The sequence below is a fragment of the Lepus europaeus genome, chromosome 12 (assembly GCF_033115175.1).
Source record: "Lepus europaeus isolate LE1 chromosome 12, mLepTim1.pri, whole genome shotgun sequence".
Lineage (NCBI taxonomy): Eukaryota > Metazoa > Chordata > Mammalia > Lagomorpha > Leporidae > Lepus > Lepus europaeus.
Genome location: NC_084838.1, coordinates 1,862,455 through 1,882,790, shown reverse-complemented (window position 1 = coordinate 1,882,790; position 20,336 = coordinate 1,862,455). Strand labels below are relative to the sequence as shown.

At 68.5% G+C, this 20,336-nt stretch overlaps 2 protein-coding genes across 2 annotated transcripts in view; one reads left to right on the top strand and one right to left on the bottom strand.

Moving 5' to 3' along the window:
* The first annotated feature begins 515 nt into the window (after window positions 1–515).
* FAM163B (family with sequence similarity 163 member B) lies at window positions 516–2,002 on the top strand. The gene is made up of 2 exons (XM_062206862.1): window positions 516–608; window positions 1,598–2,002. The coding sequence occupies exons 1-2, from the start codon at window positions 516–518 to the stop codon at window positions 2,000–2,002; spliced, it is 498 nt and encodes a 165-aa protein (XP_062062846.1).
* A 2,676-nt stretch (window positions 2,003–4,678) lies between these two features.
* The window catches only part of ADAMTSL2 (ADAMTS like 2), a 29,654-nt gene continuing 13,996 nt past the window's right edge, over window positions 4,679–20,336 (bottom strand). Inside the window, exons 12-19 of the mRNA XM_062206861.1 lie at window positions 15,321–15,418; window positions 13,306–13,432; window positions 10,350–10,563; window positions 9,588–9,743; window positions 8,844–9,014; window positions 8,028–8,204; window positions 5,824–5,968; window positions 4,679–5,297 (exon numbers count right to left, since the gene is read on the bottom strand). Coding sequence (XP_062062845.1) covers window positions 5,179–5,297; window positions 5,824–5,968; window positions 8,028–8,204; window positions 8,844–9,014; window positions 9,588–9,743; window positions 10,350–10,563; window positions 13,306–13,432; window positions 15,321–15,418 — 1,207 coding nt within the window. The 3' untranslated portion in view covers window positions 4,679–5,178. The remainder of the gene's footprint in view (window positions 5,298–5,823; window positions 5,969–8,027; window positions 8,205–8,843; window positions 9,015–9,587; window positions 9,744–10,349; window positions 10,564–13,305; window positions 13,433–15,320; window positions 15,419–20,336) is intronic.

Below are 20,336 nucleotides of genomic sequence, written 5' to 3'. Positions count from 1 at the left end.
CGCCCGTGACCCGAGCCTGTGTTGCAGGGGGGGCTGTGGGGTGCGCCTGGACGCCCGTGACACGAGCCTGTGTTGCAGGGGGGGGCTGTGGGGTGCGCCCGACGCCTGGACGCCCGTGACCCGAGCCTGTGTTGCAGGGGGGGCTGTGGGGTGCGTCCGGACGCCTGGACGCCCGTGACCCAAGCCTGTGTTGCGGGGGGGGGGGGGCTGTGGGGTGCGCCCGACGCCCGGACGCCCGTGACCCGAGCCTGTGTTGCAGGGGGGGCTGTGGGGTGCGTCCGGACGCCTGGACGCCCGTGACCCGAGCCTGTGTTGCAGGGCGGGGGCTGTGGGGTGTGCCCGGACGCCCGGACGCCCGTGACACAAGCCTGTGTTGCAGGGGGGGCTGTGGGGTGTGCCCGGACGCCCGTGACCCGAGCCTGTGTTGCGGGGGGGGGGGCTGTGGGGTGTGCCCGGACGCCCGGACGCCCGTGACTCGAGCCTGTGTTGCAGGCTGCTGACACAGAAGGGGGCGGATGACAGCCGGGACCGTGGTCATCACCGGGGGCATCTTGGCGACGGTGATCCTGCTCTGCATTATTGCCGTCCTGTGCTACTGTCGGCTCCAGGTACCCCCGGGGGCGGGCAGAGGGGAGGCCTGCGGCCGGCCCTGCCCCGGGAGGGAGCCCCTGCAGGCCAGGAGGGCCGGACTCCAGGAGGGGCGCTCCAGGTCTCCTGGCCAGCGAGAGAGCCATGCTGGGCGCTCCGACCAGCTCTGTGGCCCCTTCCCCACCCAAGCCCCCCGTGTCTGCCCGGCGAGGAGTGGGAGCCACTGGTGCAGGGCAGCTTGAGCCCCCGCTGTGCCGCGCCCCTCCGTGCCTCAGTTTCCCCACCTGCAAGACGGCCCAGCCTGGGGGTTGCTGTGCTAGGCTCTGAGAGGTGCCTAGCGCTTCGCCCGGCCCGAGCTGGACCCCCGGACACACAAGTGCGCAGATCCAGGTGTCCGATCAGGCGTGCCCCCGCCCACCGCCCCGATCCCGTGCTCCGGGCCGGCTCCTCTCCCGCGCGTGGGGGCTGGGAGGGCCAGGGAGGGCCAGCCGGTCACCCGCTCTGCCCTCCGTACTACCACTCTGCCCACGGTACTACCGCCCTCCACAGTACTACCTCTGCCCTCAGTACTACCGTCCTCCACAGTACTACCACCCTCCACAGTACTACTGCTCTCCATAGTACTAGCGCCCTCAGTACTATCCCTCTGCCCTCAGTACTACCGCCCTCAGTACTACTGCTCTCAGTACTACCGCCCTCAGTACTACTGCTCTCAGTACTACCCCTCTGCCCTCAGTACTACCACCCTCAGTACTACCACCCTCAGTACTCCCCCTCTGCCCTCAGTACTCCCCCTCTGCCCTCAGTACTACCGCCCTCAGTACTACCACTCTGCCCTCCGTACTACCACTCTGCCCACGGTACTACCGCCCTCCACAGTACTACCTCTGCCCTCAGTACTACCACCCTCAGTACTACCACCCTCAGTACTGCCCCTCTGCCCTCAGTACTACCACCCTCAGTACTCCCGCCCTCAGTACTACCCCTCAGTACTCCCCTCTGCCCTCAGTACTACTGCTGTAAGAAGGAGGACTCCGAGGAGGACGAGGAGGAGCCGGACTTCGCCGTGCACGCGCACCTGCCCCCGCTGCACTCCAACCGCAACCTGGTGCTGACCAACGGGCCGGGGCTCTACCCGGCCGCCTCCACCTCCTTCAGCCAGAGGTCCCCGCAGGCCCGCGCCCTGTGCCGCAGCTGCTCCCACTACGAGCCGCCCACCTTCTTCCTGCAGGAACCCGAGGACGAGGGCGTGCGCAACGGCGGCGAGCGCGTGGCCTACGCCAGCTTCAGCCAGGAGGACCTGGAGCCGTCCCCCGGCGGGGGCTTCGGGGGGCTGCAGGCGCTCAACCCCAGCCGTCTCTCGGCCATGCGGGAGGCCTTCGCCCGCAGCCGCAGCGTCAGCACGGACGTGTGACCGTGCCCCCGCCATGGCGCGCCACCCCGGCCCCCCTGCCCTGGGGGAACCCCAGGCCCGCAGAGCCCCCAGGCTGGGTGCAGGGGTGAGGCTCAGCGGACACAGGTGTAGCCATGGGTAGCAGGGAGACCTGATGCAGCCACAGGGCCGGGGCCGTGGAGTGGGGCCACTGGTGGCCTCTAGCTCAGCCCGACATCGTGGCCGTGGGTGTGGCCACCCGCCCACCCTGGGCCGCACATGTTCCGGGAAGGGGTGGCCTCAGCCTTCCCTGACACTGGTGACCAGCTGCCATCCGCAGGGGCCCCCTCTTGCTCTCACGTGCACACACACACGCATGAACATGCCCACGCATGCACACACACACGCCCGGCACCTGCCTGCTCCCGTCCTGCGAGGGGGCTTCCCGGGCAGCCCGCTCCTTGCGAGTTCACCCCAACCCGCATCCTGGTCAAGGGAGGCCCAGGCGGGGGGGGGGGGGCTGCTGCTCTGGGGGTGCCGGCCCCAAGACCCCAGCCCGGCCCTCAGCTCTCCACACAGCCCGTGAGCCGGAACCCGGAGGGCAGCATGGGGTGTGGCTGGGTGGGCAGAGCTGCACCAGGGCGCGCGAGAGCCCTCCGCCCACCAAGAGGCGGGCCTTCCCGGGAGGCAGTCGGGGTCCTGAGTGCCAAGGGGCGCCGGGGCTCTGCGGGAAGCCAGGTCCCGAGGGAGATGGCTGCAGGGCGCCCTGTCTCGCGCCATCCCCAGCAGTGTCCGGGTGGAGGCTCCTGTGTGGAGCCCCCCTCCGAGGCCGCGCTCCACCCAGCCCCGACTCAGGCTGGGGGCTCCCTGCTCTCTGCCATCAGCTGCAGTGACACCACTGGCTCCCCCGGGGCACCACCCCTGCCCCCGGGAGCCCCTCCCTCCCACAAGGGCTGTGGCCCCCCGAGTGAGGCTCGTCTCCCGCCCTGAGCTCCCCGAGCTTCCTGCAGTCGGGGGACACTGGCTGTTCGGGGACTCCCTGGTCCCCCGCCCGGTCCTCCTCCCCCTCCCCCCCCCGCCCCTGTGTGGATGCCCGGCCCCACCCCCATCGAGTCTGTCTCCCTGATGCATTCACCTGGGGAGGGGTCTGGGTGGGGGCGGGGGGCGAGGGCCCCGGGGCAGCTGTTCCCCTCTTGGTCTCCGGCCTCCCCACGTAGATACTTAGAGCTCTGGAATGCAGTGAGCACCCGTGCCCTGGCCCGGTCCCCGCAGCGCCGGCCTGGGGCCCGCCGGCCTGGCAGAGCCAATGGATCATCTCCCACCGCCCCGTGGCTTCAGTCTGGCTGCCGTGGCCCGTGCAGACCCCTCTGCAGTGTGCCACGCCCGCGGGGCCCAGGCCCTGCCCAGAGGAACCCAGAGTCGCTCCCTGGCGAGGGGCTCGCCTTTGTCAGCCCCGGGGGGACGGGGCTGCGCTCATCTCCCCTGGGACCCATGGCTGACCCCGCCTGGGCCGGTGACGGAGCCCCTGCCTCAGGGCTCCGGGCAGCCTGACGGGGCTCAGGGCCTGTGTGCGGTGGGCACACACACTCAGCGCTGGCAGAGAAGGAGGGGGCCACAGCCACTCAGCCCTCCCTGGGCGGAGCCGGAGCCCTTGGGCCGGGGGGGGGGGGGGGGCTGGGAGAGACCCTCCGCGGCGGCCACAGCTGTGATGGAGCCGCAGCCATTGAGGTCTCCGCTCAGAAGCCTGCAGCCACGGTGGGGTCCTGGGTTCTGTTCCCCAGGCCGGCTCCTGACCCCAGCAGGGGTGGCTCGAGGAATGGGGCTCCTGCCACCCACGTGGGAGATCTGGGCTGAATTCTTGGCTCCCAGCTTTGGCAGCCGGCTCAGCCCCACCGGTGCCGGCGTCTGGGCAGTAAACCGGCAGATGGCAGCTCTCTGCGGGCGCCTTCTCTCTCTCTCTGCGCCTCTCTCTCTCTCTGCCTCTCTCTGCCTCTGTCTCTCTCTCTCTCTCTGTCTCTCTCTGCCTCTCTCTGTCTCTCTCTGCCTCTCTCTGCCTCTCTCTCTCTCTCTCTCTCTGCCTCTCTCTCTCTCTCTGTCTCTCTCTGCCTCTGTCTCTCTCTCTCTCTGCCTCTGTCTCTCTCTCTCTGCCTCTCTCTGTCTCTCTCTCTCTCTCTCTCTCTCTCTCTCTGCCTCTCTCTCTCTCTCTGTCTCTCTGCCTCTCTCTGCCTCTCCAATAAATACATTTTTAAAAACGAGCATCTCCTTGATGCATACGTGTGCAGCCATGGGCACACACATGCGGAAGCGCCCAGGCTGGTTGCTGCCTCAGTTTCCCCGGGGTGGTCCCTGCTCTGAGGCCCAGTGTGGGGACAGGCCGGGCCCCACGCAGGAGGCAGCCACTGGCCTCTCTGGCACCAGTGCCCAGGGGACAGCTCTCCTGGCCGTCCTCAGCGCCGAGGCCAGCTGGCCACCCCTTGGCCCCTCCCCTCCCGGCACCCTCCACCCCTGCTTTGCTCTTGCCTCTCCCCACACCTGCCACTGGGTCAGCCCAAAGAGGGGCTCCCGTCCGTCTCGGCACCTGGCCGGCCCCAAACCCCAGGCCTTAGGGAATGAGAGACCCCACACGGCCGCGCCCTGGCTCTTCCAAGCCCACAGGGTCCCCCCACCCCGCCTACCAGAAGCAGCAGAGACCCCACCAGGCCGCCATAAATACGACCGTTTTATTGACATACACGGAGGAGTACTGACCGCGGTTACGGGACAAACCCACTGCTGAGGACCACGCACACCAAAAGACGGCTCCCCGGGCTTAAAGTGCGGCAGGTGCCGGGCTGGGCCGTGAGACAGCCCTCCGGCTGACGGGCACCTGGATGCCGGCAGGGACCCAGTGGTGCGCGGGGCCGCCATCACTGCCTCCCCCACAGAGCCAGGTCAGGGCCACCTGCCGGTCATCTGGAGGAGGCCGCACCCTGAGACGGCCTGGACCCTGGGCGCGTCTCACCTCCACCGCTGGGCTCTGGGTCCTGGGGCCCCTTGGGTGGGGGCTCAGCCCCAAACACAGGATCCTTACGACTCTGTACAGGCGCTCAGGGCTCCCCAGCCTGGGAGAGCAGAGGGGGTGGCCTGGTGCTGCACCCTGCCCCCCGGCTCAGGCACCTGTGGGGGTGTCCGGGTCGGGCCCGGGCGGGCACTCGGGTCTCCATGGCTGCGGTGGCGGCCTAGGGGCGGGGCAGCCTGCAGGAGCGGCAGCACGCCTTGCTGTAGTACCAGTGGCTGCACAGGTTCACCTTGATGGCCAGGGCGCAGTTGGTGCCTGGCTGGTCCTGGCAGCTGTCATCTGGGGAAGGGGCATGGGGCGGAGGTCGGGGGTCAGCAGGAGGCCAGCGGTGAGAACCCTGCTGGCCGCCCCAGCACCTTGCGTCCTGCCACGGGGCAGCTCTGGCACAGAGCACCTCGGGCAGGGTCACGCACCCATCACGGGGACCCTAGTGGATGTTGGGCTCCAGTTCTCTGCCGTCTCCCTGTGGACGTCAGCAGGAGGGGCGGAAGGGGCGAGGCCGGGGGCCAGGATTGTGGTAGCAGTGCATCCTGGGAGCCCACAGGTGCACAGCGCCCCACACTGTGCCCAGAGCAGAACCCATCACCGGCACCTTCAGCGTCTTCCAGGTGCCCAAGCCAGGACCCCTGTGGGCAGTCAGGCCCCCGTCCTGGTCCCTCGGCCCCACACTCCCCGCCCGCCTGCAGCTGAGCCTCTTCTCCCTCGGCCTCCAGCCCCCATGGGCCCTCCCCTCCCCCTCCCGCCTGCTCAGCCCCCACGCCTCCTCCACACGTGCCCGCCCGGCCCCCAGCCTGCCCCTGCTCACCTGGGGGCTCCGTGGGGCAGGGCTGCAGGTCGCAGGCCTGCCTGCCCACGGGCTTCACCAGCGGGTCACAGCCGCGCACGATGTCAGTGCCCTGGTAGCACTTCACGTCACGCATCCTCACGCCCGCCCCGCAGGTCTTGGTGCACTGATGGGGCAGCGACAGGAGGAAGGCGGCCCTCAGCTTCCTGCACGGGCCCCGCCCACCTGGCCAGGCTCGCCAAGGGGGGGGGGGGCGGGGCGGTGCACTGGCTGGCCGCCCAGAGCTGCCTCAGTTTCCCCAGCTGCACCGTGAGGGGTGCAGGACCTCCATGGTCCCCATTGGGTCTGCGAGTCACCTTCTGAAGCCAGCACCCCACCCCCCGCTCCTCACCCGGGTGCTCCCCCTGCAAAACCCCACGAGCCGCTCACACGCCAGGAACACTTGGGGAGAACCGACTAGGGTCACTCCCGCCAAGGGGGCCTGGGGCAGAGGTCAGGCCTCCCCTCCCAGCCGGCCCGGCTGTTCCCAGAGATGGCCTGGGCCTCTCCAGCCGGTCCCCCAGGTCGGCCTGCCCGCCCCCCCTCCGGGTCCCGGCTCCCGCGGGCTTCTCCACAAGCCCCAGCCCAGCCTCCCGTCTGCCGTGGGGTGTGGTGTGGGAGGGGTGAGGTGGGTCTGGGCAGGACCCCGGCCTGGGGGTTGCTGCGCCCACCGGGCCCCTGTAACACAGACTCCACAGCTCGGGCCCTGAAGCTGGAGGGCTTGGCACTTGCCTGTCGCTGCTACAGCCAAGGGTAGGGGCGGCCCGGGCGGGGGGGTCTGAGCCTCCCGGTGAAGGTTCCCGGGCACCCAGACCCCTGTGACACGCCACTTGATCCCCCGTGCTGGCCCTGGGCCAGCAGCTCGCAGAGGCTGCTCTGGGCCTCCCCGCCGGCCCCTCCCGAGCTCCGGCATGGCCGGCTGGGGAGGCCGGGAGTCCAGAGGGGCCTGGCACTGGCAGGGGCTGCCCTCCCTCCGCCCCTCCCCCGGGGGCCAGGTCCCAAGGCTCCTCCTCACCCCTTACTCTGCCCTTTCACTGGGGGGGACAGGCAGATGTGGGAGGGGCCTTGGGGCTCCTCTCTGAGAAAGGGGGAGACCCCTCCCCTTCAGGCACTGCTGGGCCCGTAGTCGCAGCTCAGCTCCCACCTGCAGAGAGGTGAGACCCCAGTCCCGTCTCACCTGACGTCCTCAGGCTGGGAGGTCTGGGGGCCAGGACTGGGGGGGGTCGCCACCCTCCCTGGGGCCCTCAGGGTCCTGGCCCGGGCTCTGCTATTGTGCGGTCTGTGTCTCCGAATCCCACGACCCTGCCTCGCCGGGGACGAGGGCTGGGTCCGACTCAGCCCCGCGTGGCCCCGGTGCCCCCGTGGGCTCTGTCAGCACCCCAGGCTGCCACTGATAGCTTCAAGGTCAGTGCTAGGGGCCAGCGTGGTGGCGCAGCGGGTTAAGCCTCCGCCTGCAGCACTGGCATCCCACGTGGGCACCAGTTCGAGTCCCAGCTGCTCTACTTCAGATCCAGCTCCCTGCTAATGCACCTGGGAAACCAGCAGAAGACAGACCAACTACTTGGGCCCCTGCACCTGCGTGGGAGACCCAGAAGAAGCTCCTGGCTCCTGGCTTCAGCATGGCACAGCCCTGCCGTTGCCATTTGGGGAGGGAACCGGCAGATGGATGACCTCTCTCTCTCTCTTTCTGTCTCTCTTCCCTCCTCCTCTCTCTGTAACTCTGCCTTTCAAATAAAAAAAAAAAAAATCAACCAGGTCAAGCCAGGCTGGACGTGCGTAGGCCCACAGGCCCAGGGTGAGAGCTGCAGCGACAACAGGGCACGTCAGGCTGGAAGGCGTGGCTCTCGTGCCACCTGACGTGGCACAGGTGAGCAGCCTCCTGGGACAGAGGCTGGGGTGGGGTGGAGGGGCCGCTCACCTCCTGGGCGAGGCTGGGGTGGGTGGGGGGCGCTCACCTCCGACCAGGGGCTGCGGTGGGGTGGAGGGGCCGGCCGCTTACCTCCTGGGAGAGGCTGGGGTGGGGGTGGGGGGCCGCTCACCTCCTGGACGGGTCTGGGGTGGGGTGGAGGGGTCCTGGGCGAGGCTGGGGTGGGTGGGGGCGCTCACCTCCGACCAGGGGCTGTGGTGGGGTGGAGGGGCCGGCCGCTCACCTCCTGGGAGAGGCTGGGGTGGGTGGGGGCGCTCACCTCCGACCAGGGGCTGGTGTACCAGTGGAAGCAGGGCCTCTGGAAGCAGGCGCTCTCCTCCGGCGGCTTCCTGGCCAGCCCGCACTCGGGCCCGCTGCGCGCCTGCGGCTTCCCACCGGCCAGCTCCATGCACAGGACCAGCCGCTTCTTCACACCCCGCCCACAGGTGGTGTTGCACTGAGGCCGGGGACAGACGGGCCGGATCAGAGGCCAGGGTCTGAGAGGCTGGGACGGCTGCCCCTGCCCGGGGCGGGGGGCGGGGGGACCCTGTGACAACAGCGGTCAGTAGCTACAGGGCGTGGGGGGGGCGCCAGGACCGATGGCGCATCGGCTGAGAACTCTTTGTCCCCAAACGGGATTGATCAAAGGCAGCGGAACCCGAAACCATCTGTTTTGAAACAAATTGGTTAATGACCATTTGGCCGGGGGTGCTGCGGCCAGAGCCGACTCAGCAGACAACGCTTTGTCCGAGATGATTTGGTTAACAGTGATCTGCCTGAAGGCAGAGTGGAGGCGACTGGTCTGGCGTGGCGGGGGGGCGGGGGAGTGACAAAGCCGGCAGGGAAGACCCGGCCGTCACAGCATGGACGGCGCCTGCCCTGTGCCCCATCGCTCGGGCGCCTGGGGGCCCGGTGTGGGGACGCTGCCGGTTCTGTGTGCACCACGGAGCCTGCGCCCACTTGGAGCTGGGAGGTCACAAGGGGTCCCCCGCCTGTTTGGCTCTGTGAGCGTCAAATCCATCTCCGCGGACTCCGCCTTCACACTGGCTGTTCTCCGACGCCCTCTGGCCAGGCGCCCCATCTCCGGGACACTCACCCGCTCCCAGTCCTGGGCCAGCCAGTGGGCCGGGCAGTTCTTATCCCCGCAGGGGTGGATGGCCAGAGGCTTGGTCTCCACCTGGCACTGGGACTCGGGGACCACGCGGCCGTCGCTGGTCTTGCAGTACACGTGCCTGATGGTGCGGCCCTGCCCGCAGCTCCCGCTGCACTGCAAAAGGGAGACGGCAGGGGCCCGGTGGGGGGGCGCTCGGCAAGCGCCCAGCCCCCAGGGAGGGGAAAGCACCCCAGGCAGCGTGGGAAGCGGTCGCCGTAGTAACCACTTTTTAAATAACATTTTCTGTTCTAATTACAGAAATAATGCCTGCTTGATGAGAAACACACAGGGAGAAACGCACACCTACAGAGAGGGCCTGGCACACGGGAGCCGGCTGGCATCTGAGCAGACGAGGGGGGCAGGGACAGAGACGGGGAGACGGGCAGAGATGGGGGAGGTGGACGGAGACGGGGAGACGGGCAGAGACAGGGAGAGACAGACTGAGATGGGGCGAGACAGACCGAGACATGGGGAGAGGTGGACGGAGACAGGGGGAGGGGGCGGGAGGCGGACAGAGACGGGGGGAGAGACAGACGGAGATGGGGGGAGACAGCCAGGCCGGATGGGGGCTTTGACTCCTGGGAACTACAGGGAGACCGGCGCGCAGGGGCTCCTCCCTCACACCCTTGCTCCAGACACTGGAGGAGCCGGGGGCAGAGAGGCCAGCCCCGTGCCGGCAGCGCTCACCGGCCCCCAGTCGGACGCGGTCCACTGGCGGTCGCAGGGGGGGCCTGTGCAGTTCTTCTCGCCCACCGGCCTGGTGTTGGGGTCGCACAGCCTCTCATCCTCAGAGCAGCGGATGTGCCTGGTCACCACGCTGTGCTCCCCGCACTTGGCCGTGCACTGTGAGGGGCGGGCGGGGGGGCTGGGTATGAGGCAGAGCCCTGGCCGGCGCCAGTCCCTGCGTGGGCCAGTCCCCACCCGCGGCCCTGCCAAGACCCAGCCAGCCCAGGGCCAGCCCCGCCCTGCAGAGGCCCACCAGCTCACCCCGGACCCCGGGACATCTCCCACTGCCCTATTCTGCCAAGACCCAGCCAGCCCAGGGCCAGCCCCGCCCTGCAGAGGCCCACCAGCTCACCCTGGACCCCGGGACATCTCCCACTGCCCGATTCTGCCCAGCAACACAAAGATCCAAACCCCACCCAGCTGGTCCCACCCTCTCACTCGGGCCCCGCCCCCACCCAGGTTCCACCTGCCCCCCCCACTCAGGCCCACTTGGCCCCACCCACCCCAGCCCCACCTCCACCCACACCCAGGTTCCACCTGGCCCCGCCCACACCCAGGTTCCACTGGCCCCCCCCTCACTCAGGCCCCACCCACACCCAGGTTCCACCTGGCCCCGCCCCTTCACTCAGGCCCCGTCCAGTCCTGCCCAGTCCCACCCCAGGCCTCAACTGGCCCCCGCCCCCGCCCAGTCCCACCGGATCCCTGCCACAGCCGCCGGCTCACCTCCGACCACTCGGACATCTCCCACTGCGGCCCGCAGGCCGGGTTGCGGCAAACCTTGCGCTCCTCGGGCCGCACGGCCTCGGCCGCCTCGCACAGGTCGCTGTACACGGAGCTGTCGAAGCCGGGGGACAGCATCTTCCAGCAGCGCACGATGCGGAACTGGTAGCCCTCGCCGCAGGTGCGCGAGCACTCGCTCCAGCTGCTGGTCTCCCACCTGCCTCGGGGGCGGGGCGGCCTTCAGGGACCCCGCACCTTGTGGCTGGAGCCCTGACAACGCTGCACCCCAGAGACACGTGGCCCCAGGTCCCAGGGGTTGGGCCAGACAGGGAGGGCTGGGGCCCAAACTGGAGGTCGTCGCCATGACAACGGGGGATGGGGGGTTCCCGAGCCTGTGTCCCCCCTGCAGCCTGGACTGCCTCCTCCTGCTTTCACCTTGGCACCTTGGGGCCCTGCTGACCTTGGGGCCACCTGCCACCCCCTCTCAGAACCATGCCCCAGTGTCCTGGAGCCCTGGGCCCCCTTGTGCACTGCTATGCTCCCCAGACCCTGGGCTGGGCCTCGTTCTCCACGAGCCTTGGCACAGAGAAATGAAAGCCATGTGTCCAGCGGGGTCCAGCGGGGTCCAGGGGCCCTCATCTTCCCTGCCCCTCCCAGAAAGGAGTAAGGCCCCCCCGCTGCCAGGAGCTAGGTGGGTGCTCCCCGTCTCGGAGGCTCCCCCAGCGGCTCTGCGGCCCTGCACCAGTTCCTGGGCTGGTCCACGCCAGGGCACGATGCACCCCGGGCTCCGTCTCTGACCGTGTCTGCGAGGCAGGACAGGAGGCCCGGGGCTGGAACAGCGACCGGCCTCTGCCCACGTGGGTCGGCCAGCGGCCTGCACTCCCAGGGACATGAGAATATTTCGAAAAGTTCATGGAAAATATGCACAATGAAAACCTAGGCGTGGTTTCCACTGTGTTTTTGCACCCAAAGAAACTTTTAATCTCATTTTCCCATGAACTTCTGGAAGGGCCTCGGATCCCTGTGGGTTTATAAAGCCAGGGCTGCACCCAGCAGAGGTCACTGCGACAGGCATGGCGTCGGCAAGGGTGGGGTGCATCTATCAAGACCCCCATGCCGTCCTCCAGGGCCCCCACCGTCCTGCCCGGGGGTCAGGTCTGGCTGCTGTTCAGCAGAGGCCCAGCCATCCTGGCCGCCCCATGGCTACCCGGGCGGGTACCTGGGCTGGCGTTCCCTCCCGGGCGGGTACCTGGGCTGGCGCTCCCTCCCAAGTGGGTACCTGGACTGGCGCTCCCTCCTGGGTGGGTACCTGGGCTGGCGCTCCCTCCCGGGCGGGTACCTGGACTGGCGCTCCCTCCTGGGTGGGTACCTGGGCTGGCGCTCCCTCCCGGGCGGGTACCTGGGCTGGCGCTCCCTCCCGGGCGGGTACCTGGGCTGGCGCTCCCTCCCGGGCAGGTACCTGTGCTGGCGCTCCCTCCCGGGTGGGTACCTGGGCTGGCGCTCCCTCCCAAGTGGGTACCTGGGCTGGCGCTCCCTCCCGTGTGGGTACCTGGGCTGACGCTCCCTCCCGGGTGGGTACCTGGGCTGATGCTCCCTCCCGGGGGGGTACCTGGGCTGGCGCTCCCTCCCGGGGGGGTACCTGGGCTGACGCTCCCTCCCGGGGGGGTACCTGGGCTGATGCTCCCTCCCGGGCGGGTACCTGGGCTGGCGCTCCCTCCCGTGTGGGTACCTGGGCTGGCGCTCCCTCCCGTGTGGGTACCTGGACTGGCGTTCCCTCCCGGGTGGGTACCTGGGCTGGCGCTCCCTCCCGGGCGGGTACCTGGGCTGGCGCTCCCTCCCGTGTGGGTACCTGGGCTGGCGCTCCCTCCCGGGCGGGTACCTGGGCTGGCGCTCCCTCCCGGGCGGGTACCTGGGCTGGCGCTCCCTCCCGGGCGGGTACCTGGGCTGGCGTTCCCTCCCGGGTGGGTACCTGGGCTGGCGCTCCCTCCCGGGCGGGTACCTGGGCTGGCGCTCCCTCCCGTGTGGGTACCTGGGCTGGCGTTCCCTCCCGGGCGGGTACCTGGGCTGGCGCTCCCTCCCGGGCGGGTACCTGGGCTGGCGCTCCCTCCCGGGCGGGTACCTGGGCTGGCGCTCCCTCCCAAGTGGGTACCTGGGCTGGCGCTCCCTCCCGGGCGGGTACCTGGACTGGCGCTCCCTCCTGGGTGGGTACCTGGGCTGGCGCTCCCTCCCGGGCGGGTACCTGGGCTGGCGCTCCCTCCCGGGCGGGTACCTGTGCTGGCGCTCCCTCCCGGGGGGGTACCTGGGCTGACGCTCCCTCCCGGGGGGGTACCTGGGCTGATGCTCCCTCCCGGGCGGGTACCTGGGCTGGCGCTCCCTCCTGGGTGGGTACCTGGGCTGGCGCTCCCTCCCAAGTGGGTACCTGGACTGGCGCTCCCTCCCGGGCGGGTACCTGGGCTGGCGCTCCCTCCCGGGCGGGTACCTGGGCTGACGCTCCCTCCCGGGCGGGTACCTGGGCTAACGCTCCCTCCCGGGGGGGTACCTGGGCTGGCGCTCCCTCCCGGGTGGGTACCTGGGCTGGCGCTCCCTCCCGGGTGGGTACCTGGGCTGGCGCTCCCTCCCAAGTGGGTACCTGGGCTGGCGCTCCCTCCCGGGTGGGTACCTGGGCTGGCGCTCCCTCCCGGGTGGGTACCTGGACTGGCGCTCCCTCCCGGGTGGGTACCTGGGCTGACACTCCCTCCCGGGCGGGTACCTGGGCTGACGCTCCCTCCCGAGTGGGTACCTGGGCTGGCGCTCCCTCCCGAGTGGGTACCTGGGCTGGCGCTCCCTCCCATGTGGGTACCTGGACTGGCACTCCCTCCCGGGGGGGTACCTGGGCTGGCGCTCCCTCCCGTGTGGGTACCTGGACTGGCGCTCCCTCCCGGGGGGGTACCTGGGCTGATGCTCCCTCCCGGGTGGGTACCTGGGCTGGCACTCCCTCCCGGCGCAGAACTCGTGCACGGGCTCCGGCCGTGTCAGGGCATCGCAGTAGCTGTCGTCTACCTCGACGCCGTCGTAGCGGACACACATGGCGTACGTGGACATGACCCCTAGGTCCAGGGCAAGGGAGGGGCCTGTGAGCCCACGGTTAACCAGAGGGCCGTGCGCAAGTCAAGGGACAGCTCAGAGCCCGGCTTCCCGGTTTGGGGACCGGGACGTCCCCGGGCTCACGGCATCACCAGAGGAGCCCAGGGAGGGCCGCTGGGTGCCTCTGAGCCCTCTCCCCGCCCACGACCCCGCGTCTGACCTCTCCTCCACACCCCCTCCCCAGCCTGTGCAGCTGGGACCCAACTCATCCCTCACCATCCCCGAGCTGACCCAAGGAGGAAAAGGCCGCCGAGTGCCTCTCGCTCGCACCCCTTCGCAGCCGCCCATCTCGGGGCAGCAGGTGTCCGTCTGACCATTCCAGGCCCGGCCCAGATCTCCAGGGGCCTCCCTCCCCCTTGCCATCATCTCTTCCCCAGGAGAGCCCCAATATGTGAAAGTCGGGGTCCTGCCAGTTCCCTCCGCCACTGCTGTGCCCCAGGGGGCCGAGGGGCCTCTGTGATCACCCCTGGGAGCCCAGCTGAGACCAGACACGGTCACGGACCCCACCCCCACCCGGCTTGGCCGTGCACCCTGCCCGAGGGGCGTCCGGAGTGGCTGTGGCCCTAAGCGGTGACTATGAGCCCCCAAGGAGTGCAGGGACTCCAGCACAGGTGGTGAGGCCTGGCCCAACAGTGGGGACGGAGACGGTTGCCATGCCAACCACAGGCCTTGACCCTCGCCCAGGCTGCTCGGCAGGCGGGCACCCCCTCGGAGGCTACCTGGGGCTCGCTCCGCTCCTGGACAGTGCCGCCTCTCACCAGAGCCACTGGTCCTGGTCACACTTTGGGCCACGTGCATCAGACCCCACCCGCTCCCACCCCCATTCCAGCCACTCCCACAGCATGCTGGGTCCTCCCGGGGCCATCGGCAGCCAGGGCTGTCCATCAGGCCCCTGGTCCCCAAGGCCGCTTCGCCTGGACACATCAGCCAGCCGCGTGTCTGGTCTGGGAGGCGTGGGCAGGGGCGGTGCCAGGCTCGTGCTCGATAAGCCCACAAAGCCTGCTTCCCTCTGGCCCGGTGCTGGGTGCACAGTAGCCTCAGTGTTCCTGTGCCATCAGCTCTGCTTGGGGACCCCGGACGAGAGCCCCTCCCTCGGCCTGAGAGGCAGGGCCACCCTCCCCGCCCCCATCCGGAGGGTCCATCTCATGCAGGGGAATGGCCACACGCAGACAGCCGGCGGTCAGAGACTGCAGGGGCGTCCACGGGCCTGGCCGGCTGGGGCCGTGGGGCAGCTGACAGTCGGCTAGTCCCACACAAAACTCTGAATGCAGAGCTGACCCTGGGGGTCTCCCTACAGCACGCGGCCTCTGTGTCCTGGCTCTGGGTCTCACATCTGAGTTGGAGGACAGGCAGGGCAGGGCTCGAGGCAGCAGCAGGTGCAGCCGCTGCCCCTGGAGGCCGTGACCAGCGTCTCTCTGGCGGGGTCTGGCCTCATGGCCAGCAAGGTGCGGGTCCAATCCCAGCCCAGTCTTCCTGCTCACACATGGGGGTCTCTGTCCCCCCAGAAGTCCTCGCCTGCAGCTGAGCTCCTGGAACCTGACCGACCGTGAGTCTCAGGGTCGACTCCTCCCTCGCTGCACTTGCTCGCCTGTGAGTTCTCGCTCCTCACCAGGACACTTGCCCCAGCAGGAGCCAATGGGCGTGGCCACAGCTGGGGGAGCCTTTGGGGTGGCCGGGACCCGACCGTGGCCTGGTGCGCAGTGACACAGAGATGCCAAGGTCTGACTCCCAAGCCCCACCCCCTACACGCAGTTTGGGCCTACCAGCCAGTGGGTGTGCCCCCAGCCCCATGAGGGTCCCCCGTGGAGGTGGGCCCCGAGCGGGCTGCCTGGCTACAACCCGGGACACTACCTGTGGTGCAGGTGGCGCTGCAGGGTTCCTGTGACGAGAGCTTCCACCGGTACATGTCGGCCGGACTCACGCCTTGCTTACGCGCCTTGGGCCTGGTCCTGAAAGGAAGTGGAGGAGAGAGGGGGTGAGAAGCCCCCCGCCCGCCGCTCCTGGGAGGGGCCGTTCCTCCTAACCACACGCCTGCCCTCAGTCCTGGGCAGAAACCCCCCAGCGGGCGCCAGAGCTCCCCGACACAGCGAGGGGGCAGAGATGCAGCCTGGGGGCTGCTGGGGCTCCCTACAGGGGAGCTGAAGAATGTGGGGCTCAACTGTGACTGCACCCCACATGCAGGCATCTCGCTCCCACCTTCTCATGTCAGTGCTGGATTTCTTCCCACCCGAGAAGGCGGCGCTTGGGAGCCAAGAATGTTCCAGAATGCTCAGCTCCCGCCTCCTTCCGGCTGGGGCGCTGGGTGGTTGGGGACACTGGTCACTCAGGCTGCAGCTACCAACATTAAAGAGCTCAGCGCCAGGCATGTGTGTGGCAGCCGGCTTCCGCAGGGTCGCGGGGACCCTGGGCTGGAACTCTTGGCCGGCGCATGGGGGGCTGCCGCCGGCTACCGTCAGGGCACATGGCTGCTTTGAACCAGTCGTGTGCCGGGCCTGATCTCAAGCTCCCAGTGCGGGCTCACTCTGGGCAGCGTGGGCAGCAGGGACGCTGTGGCCGCGGGCAGCCCCTGGGGTCCTGCGGCCTGCAGCAGGTCACCCGGGCCTGGTCTGGTGCTGGCCCCTTCACAGGGCCATTCCCGGCCCCTTCCTGGGGCCACGCCTTCAGGCGTTCTTGCACTTGTGGGAGGAGTGGTGGCACTGACCGCCCCCACGCTCCGGGGACCCAGGAGACAGTCTCCCCACAGCAGCACCAGCGGCAAATCCACCCAGTCCAGGAGGGAGGGGCGAGGCTGGGACGTGGTCATCTATTTCCCCAGCCGTGCCCTCGCCTCGGGCTTCCAACCAGGAGTCTGTCCAGCTTGGAGGGAAACCCCGGCCTCCTCTTTAAAAATGAGAGGAGACGTGGACGGCAGGTGAAGCCGCTGCCTGTGGCGCCGGGAACCCACACGGGCAGCGGTTTGTGTCCTGCCTGCTCCACATCCAGTCCAGCTCCCTGCTGTGGCCTGGGGAAGCAGCAGAAGTGGCCCAAGTGCTTGGGCCCCGCACCCCATGGGAGACCAGGAGAAGCACCTGGCTCCTGGCTTCGGATCAGCACGGTGCGCTGGCCGCAGCAGCCATTGGAGGGTGAACCAACGGCATAAGGAAGACCTTTCTCTCTCACTGTCCACTCTGCCTGTCAAAGAGAGAGAGAGAGAGAGAGAGAGAGAGAGAGAAAGGGGAAACTTCCAACACAGGAGGGGCCAAGACCCGGGGACCTCAGAGCAAGAGAGGACCCGAAGTGAATCCCTGACACTGGGTTCAGAAAACTCCCCTGCGCCACACCGCCCTACCTCTCTCTGCGCCACACCGCCTTACCTCTCCCTGCACCACACCGCCCTACCTCTCCCTGCATCACACCGCCTTACCTCTCCCTGCATCACACCGCCTTACCTCTCTCTGCGCCACACCGCCTTACCTCTCCCTGCATCACACCGCCTTACCTCTCCCTGCGCCACACCGCCTTACCTCTCCCTGCACCACACCGCCCTACCTCTCCCTGCATCACACCGCCTTACCTCTCCCTGCTCCACACCGCCCTACCTCTCTCTGCGCCACACCGCCTTACCTCTCCCTGCATCACACCGCCCTACCTCTCCCTGCATCACACCGCCTTACCTCTCCCTGCACCACACCGCCCTACCTCTCCCTGCACCACACCGCCTTACCTCTCCCTGCATCACACCGCCTTACCTCTCTCTGCGCCACACCGCCCTACCTCTCCCTGCACCACACCGCCTTACCTCTCCCTGCATCACACCGCCTTACCTCTCCCTGCATCACACCGCCTTACCTCTCCCTGCGCCACACCGCCCTACCTCTCCCTGCATCACACCGCCCTACCTCTCCCTGCATCACACCGCCTTACCTCTCCCTGCGCCACACCGCCCTACCTCTCCCTGCATCACACCGCCCTACCTCTCCCTGCGCCACACCGCCTTACCTCTCCCTGCATCACACCGCCTTACCTCTCCCTGCGCCACACCGCCTTACCTCTCCCTGCATCACACCGCCTTACCTCTCCCTGCGCCACACCGCCTTACCTCTCCCTGCATCACACCGCCTTACCTCTCTCTGCGCCACACCGCCTTACTCTCCCTGCGCCACACCGCCCTACCTCTCCCTGCGCCACACCGCCTTACCTCTCCCTGCGCCACACCGCCCTACCTCTCCCTGCATCACACCGCCCTACCTCTCCCTGCATCACACCGCCTTACCTCTCCCTGCGCCACACCGCCTTACCTCTCCCTGCATCACACCGCCTTACCTCTCCCTGCGCCACACCGCCCTACCTCTCCCTGCATCACACCGCCCTACCTCTCCCTGCGCCACACCGCCTTACCTCTCCCTGCATCACACCGCCTTAGCTCTCCCTGCGCCACACCGCCTTACCTCTCCCTGCATCACACCGCCTTACTCTCCCTGCGCCACACCGCCCTACCTCTCCCTGCATCACACCGCCTTACCTCTCCCTGCGCCACACCGCCTTACCTCTCTCTGCGCCACACCGCCTTACTCTCCCTGCGCCACACCGCCCTACCTCTCCCTGCATCACACCGCCTTACCTCTCCCTGCGCCACACCGCCCTACCTCTCCCTGCATCACACCGCCCTACCTCTCCCTGCGCCACACCGCCTTACCTCTCCCTGCATCACACCGCCTTACCTCTCCCTGCATCACACCGCCTTACCTCTCCCTGCGCCACACCGCCCTACCTCTCCCTGCATCACACCGCCCTACCTCTCCCTGCATCACACCGCCTTACCTCTCCCTGCGCCACACCGCCTTACCTCTCCCTGCATCACACCGCCTTACCTCTCCCTGCGCCACACCGCCTTACCTCTCCCTGCATCACACCGCCTTACCTCTCCCTGCGCCACACCGCCTTACCTCTCCCTGCATCACACCGCCTTACCTCTCTCTGCGCCACACCGCCTTACTCTCCCTGCGCCACACCGCCCTACCTCTCCCTGCATCACACCGCCCTACCTCTCCCTGCATCACACCGCCTTACCTCTCCCTGCGCCACACCGCCCTACCTCTCCCTGCATCACACCGCCCTACCTCTCCCTGCATCACACCGCCCTACCTCTCCCTGCATCACACCGCCCTACCTCTCCCTGCATCACACCGCCCTACCTCTCCCTGCATCACACCGCCCTACCTCTCCCTGCATCACACCGCCTTACCTCTCCCTGCGCCACACCGCCCTACCTCTCCCTGCGCCACACCGCCTTACCTCTCCCTGCATCACACCGCCCTACCTCTCCCTGCATCACACCGCCTTACCTCTCCCTGCGCCACACCGCCTTACCTCTCCCTACATCACACCGCCTTACCTCTCCCTACATCACACCGCCTTACCTCTCCCTGCGCCACACCGCCTTACCTCTCCCTACATCACACCGCCTTACCTCTCCCTACATCACACCGCCTTACCTCTCCCTGCGCCACACCGCCCTACCTCTCCCTGCATCACACCGCCTTACCTCTCCCTGCGCCACACCGCCTTACCTCTCCCTGCATCACACCGCCCTACCTCTCCCTGCATCACACCGCCCTACCTCTCCCTGCGCCACACCGCCCTACCTCTCCCTGCGCCACACCGCCCTACCTCTCCCTGCGCCACACCGCCTTACCTCTCCCTGCGCCACACCGCCCTACCTCTCCCTGCGCCACACCGCCCTACCTCTCCCTGCATCACACCGCCTTACCTCTCCCTGCGCCACACCGCCCTACCTCTCCCTGCATCACACCGCCTTACCTCTCCCTGCGCCACACCGCCCTACCTCTCCCTGCGCCACACCGCCCTACCTCTCCCTGCGCCACACCGCCCTACCTCTCCCTGCGCCACACCGCCCTACCTCTCCCTGCGCCACACCGCCCTACCTCTCCCTGCGCCACACCGCCTTACCTCTCCCTGCGCCACACCGCCCTACCTCTCCCTGCATCACACCGCCCTACCTCTCCCTGCGCCACACCGCCTTACCTCTCCCTGCATCACACCGCCTTACCTCTCCCTGCGCCACACCGCCCTACCTCTCCCTGCGCCACACCGCCTTACCTCTCCCTGCGCCACACCGCCTTACCTCTCCCTGCATCACACCGCCTTACTCTCCCTGCGCCACACCGCCCTACCTCTCCCTGCATCACACCGCCTTACCTCTCCCTGCGCCACACCGCCTTACCTCTCCCTGCATCACACCGCCCTACCTCTCCCTGCATCACACCGCCTTACCTCTCCCTGCGCCACACCGCCTTACCTCTCCCTACATCACACCGCCTTACCTCTCCCTGCGCCACACCGCCTTACCTCTCCCTACATCACACCGCCTTACCTCTCCCTACATCACACCGCCTTACCTCTCCCTGCGCCACACCGCCCTACCTCTCCCTACATCACACCGCCTTACCTCTCCCTGCGCCACACCGCCTTACCTCTCCCTGCATCACACCGCCCTACCTCTCCCTGCGCCACACCGCCCTACCTCTCCCTGCATCACACCGCCTTACCTCTCCCTGCGCCACACCGCCCTACCTCTCCCTGCATCACACCGCCCTACCTCTCCCTGCATCACACCGCCTTACCTCTCCCTGCGCCACACCGCCTTACCTCTCCCTGCATCACACCGCCTTACCTCTCCCTGCGCCACACCGCCCTACCTCTCCCTGCGCCACACCGCCTTACCTCTCCCTGCATCACACCGCCCTTGAAACAAAGAGCGAGCCCCTCCCTGCCCTCCACCTGCTGCCATCATCTAGTCACGGCTCCCAGCCAGCAGGCAGGAGGGCGCCCAGCCCTCATGAGGCCCTGGGGAGGCCCTGGAGGGGC

What these genes read in the sequence shown, in the direction of transcription:
- FAM163B (XM_062206862.1), top strand. Translation starts at nt 516, where the DNA reads ATGACAGCCGGGACCGTGGTCATCACCGGGGGCATCTTGGCGACGGTG. An exon ending in TGTGCTACTGTCGGCTCCAG is followed by an intron (nt 609 to 1,597) that starts GTACCCCCGGGG and finishes CTCTGCCCTCAG; the next exon opens with TACTACTGCTGTAAGAAGGA.